The sequence below is a fragment of the Sphaeroforma arctica genome (assembly GCF_001186125.1).
Source record: "Sphaeroforma arctica JP610 unplaced genomic scaffold supercont1.1514, whole genome shotgun sequence".
Lineage (NCBI taxonomy): Eukaryota > Ichthyosporea > Ichthyophonida > Sphaeroforma > Sphaeroforma arctica.
Genome location: NW_014039044.1, coordinates 77 through 5,262, shown reverse-complemented (window position 1 = coordinate 5,262; position 5,186 = coordinate 77). Strand labels below are relative to the sequence as shown.

The 5,186-nt window shown below is 41.4% G+C and overlaps 1 protein-coding gene across 1 annotated transcript; it reads right to left on the bottom strand.

Moving 5' to 3' along the window:
• Positions 1 to 4,227: 4,227 nt before the first annotated feature.
• On the bottom strand, positions 4,228 to 4,390 carry SARC_11066 (hypothetical protein; the record flags this gene model as incomplete). Its single annotated transcript, XM_014294859.1, has 1 exon — positions 4,228 to 4,390. A coding segment is annotated over one exon (163 nt), but the record flags the coding sequence as incomplete, so codon positions are not given.
• Between the last annotated feature and the right edge of the window lie 796 nt (positions 4,391 to 5,186).

Here is a 5,186-nt window from a genome sequence, read left to right as displayed (position 1 = left end):
GGAAATCGTAGACCCAGGGACGTGGACGAAGGTTGATTCAACCTTCGGTTCCAACAGCAGTATATGCACACATGGCACATGGGAAGTAAACCCGTAGCCTTAGCAGATCTGAGGGACTAAACCCCCCCCCCCCCCCCCATGCTAATTCTCCTCTTTGTTAGAGTGCAATGTAGTAGACTATTATTGGCTAGCTTTAGCTAGCTAGCTAAAAAAATATCTACACCGGTGTGATTATGTTGATTAAGACAAGATTGCTAAAAACTCACCAAACAATAGAATTAAATCTACATCATGTAAGATAATTTACACCGCTTAAAGAATATCAGATAGGGCACTCATTCTAATACTCAAATGGTGGGAAGAGTTTAAAATTTCAAGGCACCGCCTTGGTAGAAAAGATCTCATAAATTAGAGTGTCCACCAGACCACTATATCTATAGACTACAGGTGAAGCCGATATTAGGGCGTGATGGATAAGATTGTAGATCAAATCTCCTATTTAAAGCTGTAGTATAGAGCAATGTGGTGATCTCCGCCACAATCTTCCTGTGGTCAGCAACAAAATAAATCTCGGTGGTCTTTTGTATCTCATAATCTTTTTGATACCGATTGGCATATCTTCTCAGAGGATCAGTATTATAGTGTCATTCACCTATCATGAATATTCCCTAGCCGAACTACTAATTTTGACGTACTGCTACCTTCTCTATTCATTGATACCCATCTCCACTCTAATTTAGGATTGACTATTCTAACTGATGCGTGTAACCTTCTGAAATGAGAGTGATTAAGTACTAAGGTAGAGATAGGATAATAATCGATGTTAAGACAATAAGATAGTACTAATTCATTGAATAGGATGAAAGACCTTGCCATCTCTATCACCACTACCTTTTGACATAAACCCTAATACATAAACACAAGCCCACATATTGAACCTGTATTACACCCCAAGGTAGAGATAGTGCGGGGTGAATGACACTCAAGGAGGGTGTGTGCGTGTAGGAGGAGTCCTGCCCTTCATTATAGATCCCGTAATCTTACATACCTACAATATCGTATATCTCAATACCTTCCTCATTCTTACTAATCTTAGGACAAGGTACCTATAACTTTAAGTAAGCATATCACTTACATCTGAAGGGGCTACATTGAATAGAATATACCCATATAACCATAGTATCTAAACACAACTTTCCAATAAAATTAAAATTATTCACTCTTCATTCAAACCTACTAGCATTCCCTTCATTATACATACTCAGAAATAACTTCTTATCTGAACCTTTTTAATCATACTATGGTACTTCTACATAGCCCACTTATCTTTCCATAGAGACACTACTCGCCTTGTTGTATATCTATTACCCCTGAGGAGTATCTGTATCCCCGCAAAGAAACGTGGGTTTATTACCTTACTCTACTTAATAGAATATGATTTAATTAATTTAGTATTTCAGGTCTACATTCTATAAGCAAGGATATATTAGAACCACCGTGTTTTAATAATACTGTCTTCTGTTGACACCTTCCAATTTCCAAAGGTATTTACCCCGTGCTTCCTATTCATAGGGCTCCTGTGGCGACAGGAGTAGCCACTTTTGAGTGACAGAGGATAGCCCCACTCTTGTGTAAAAAGTATAGGCTATATGATCACTCTTGTTAGGGTGTCCTAAAGGCATGGATACAGACAAGCATCGTTAGATGAACTTCTACGCAGTAAGTTATTTAATCCTTACCTACATTCCTAACACCGGAGAGACAGGGCTCACCACTATCTGTTTTTACAAGTAGTGCAAAATTTACACCCCCAATATATTAGCATATCTTCTTATATCCAAACCGTCTGCCTGCATTTTTCAGCATACTGCGTACAGGCAACATGTCCCAGGGGGCATATATGATACAGGTATCCTTTATGGCTAAACATTTTTATTATTACACAGAGTGCTTCTATAGTTGGCTTAGTAGAACATGAAATGAAGAATAAGGTTTACAACTGATAATCTGATACTGTTTTTCCTATTGTAACGATATTCCCCCTGAGTGTAGCTACACCTGCACCTGTCCTTAAGGGGTAGCTGACCCACGAGCGCAACCCCTTATGACGAGAGGCACCTTCGATAGAGTGACATCGTCTCTGCCTGATAGGTAGAGATTGAGAAATGGTATTCATTCCTTCCGATCGAAGATAAAAAATGACATGAGAAGAGAGTGGGTATAGTGTTCAAAAAAGAATGCGTAGTGAGTTGACGAGCGGACAACTGTTAGACTAGGAGTCTAGAATGAGTAGCGGAGTGAAGCAAAACAAGAGTACAGTAATAAGCAGGTGTCCTATACACCCCACTTCGTGGGCTAGAGCAAGAGTGTTTTTAGATGTAAATGGTCTATCTAATCACTGAATTCTTATGCGAGGCAGTAAAATATTATTGATGAAATCTCAGATGAGGCGTCACCAATGTCTCTCTTTTCTAGAGACTGCTTTATATGAAAGTTTATAAGCTACTTCCCCAGCATTTGAAGTTAAGCTCTGTGTACCACCTTGTTTACAAGAGGAAGCTCACGATCAGAGGTCAACGGTCGAAAATAGACCAAGGGGAGCTTATATTCAAATTAAGTCCTATATATAGCTTCCAACAGATAGCCGTGGACTATATAAATTATATTTCTATATGGGACAACCATGTTTTGCAGATATAGCTTGACCTCCAGAACATTAGAGAGAGTGAAGGTGAAATCGTAGACCCAAGGGGACCAACATCCCAAGGGACCTTATATTTCGAGGGGAGTGTCCCTCTCTCGAAAGAGAGAGATATATACAATCCCGAAAGAATGTATGATCCATGGTAGAGGGCAGAAGCACGTGCTACACAACCTCCCTGAGTGTTGGTGTCATTCACCCTGGAGAAGTACGGAAGTTCCCTCGTATCTACGATCCCTCGGAATGTAGATCCCTAAGATCTACGACTGAATACGGGGCCACCTCTTTAGGAATGCAGGATGTTGGCTACAACCAACGAGCTTAGTCACTCGAGACTTACATTCTTAAGACGGCTCATAGGAGGAGTATATAGGTCAGTAAACAAACCTGAAACACGAATTAAGATCCCACAGCGATTTCCCTATACTTCTATCAGTGTCATTGCGCACATGTATTGAGAGCGTCGGTCGAAATATCTATTTCTGATATTACTAATGGGTACATAGGGTGAACAGATTTGACTATTGTAGTTGTATGTTGGAATAATTTTTTAACAAGAGGGGATCAGAGATTGACGTAACATCCCTGTAGGATTTTTATTATTTATTCTAGTAACTGTTATCTGCCTCCTATCTCTTGTATTTTTTAGGTAACCCTTCCAAATATTTACCCACGACATGGGCAAAAGTTGGCGGCAAAGGCTATGACTGGACCTAGCACGTATTTAGGGATAGAGCACCACGAAGTTATCTCCATGCAATTATAGCTTAATACTAGTAGTTAGAATTCTAAGAGTCTATATGTGCGGGGCGTGTTCCTTTAAGAACACATAATAGCTTGTTCATAACAAATAAATGAATTCTGTATAGTGAATGTTTTCTATTTTATTTTTGCCCCAGTCACCTCGAAACCCAAAGCACGCTGTGCTGTGGTTCTCTTCACAGACACCTATGAGCGCGCTTTATGCGGGTTGAATGCACTACTGTTGCCCCTAGACTGTGTGAAATTTGTTTGGCAAGACACATTGCATTGCAATGTAGAACCTGTTTTGCGTTGAGATGCTCCCAGAGGCATCATAAGTATCATGATATATAGATGCGCCCATGAGTAGCAACACTGTCAAAAAGACACACCACGGGTAGATGTGAAATAATACACAGGTGCACCCAAGAGCAGCAACACTGCCAACAATACACGCAAACGGGTAAATATGAAAGGAGGCACATGTGCAGCTATAATCATGCGATTTTTTGATGTTCAAAATACACAAAAACATTCACCTGATTAATCAATGAAACATATACACTCACCTGATTCATCAATGAGGACGATCCGAGAGCCTACAGAGCATAGGTGGCAAGCAGCAAAAAAAATACACACACTTACAGGTACAGAGGGAGTGTATACAAGAAATCTCGTTGAGAGTGTACATACAAATGTCTGGTATGTACGGCATATGCATTGCACGTCAATGTCACGGGTCTTACCATCCGGGGATGGATAGTAAAGGCATACTTGCTTTACCACTAAATGCGATCCACTGGTGGGGCCCAGACCCTGTGCACTTTCCCGAATGCACCACTTCCGATCAGTTTGCCTCTGCGCACTGATCTGTTGTTGCCTAAACCTATGGTATTCTCGTCGTCCTCAACTGCGCCATCGTCGTCCTCGCTCGAATCTTCGGTAACGCTGCAAAAACATATCCAATAAATCTGAACGGGCTATGCGCAAGAACGCATGTGTCATTCATGCTAAAGCGTATCGAGAAAAACACAGGATATACCAGGCTCAAACTGGCATCCTACAAGAATGTACAGTGTATCACCTTCACGGGTATACAAGGAACAAGATATAGTAGATTTCAGCGATGCTGCCTATATATACAAGCCGGTGTTGTAAGTACTCATTCGTGCAGTGATACGCATACGCGACACGCAGATTCGGAGACTCACTAACTACTGTATCTGTGAATAGGATCTGACGTTTGAGTTTAAATGAACACATACACTTGATCGAGCTCAGAGACAGCCTATTCTTCTTGCAGTGGATCAGAGCTAATCAACGCATACAGGCAAAACTGGGACATGGACTGTGCCCATACAGTATAGTACGGAAGTAATGTGGCTCAGATACATGTATATGCATCACGGCTGCTGTAATAGTTATTACATATACACCAACCTACCCTCTTGCCCCTCGCCTTCACCCTCGTATCGAACGCGACTGCGAATATTGAACTACGCGCTTCTGCTTATAGATGATCATGTGCACATTATATCTACACAGCAGATACGTACACACAAGCCAGACAGGTGTAGTCACTACAAATAAGTCTCAACACTCCGCACGTGCGCTAGTATGCCACTAACGTGATCAATGTTCCGTCCTCGTCATGTGTGACGACGATGTTATCGTAGAGGCTGTCGTGTGGGTTTAGACTGTGCTCCTTGTAGGCGTATTGATGATTCAGCCCTCCATAGTCATC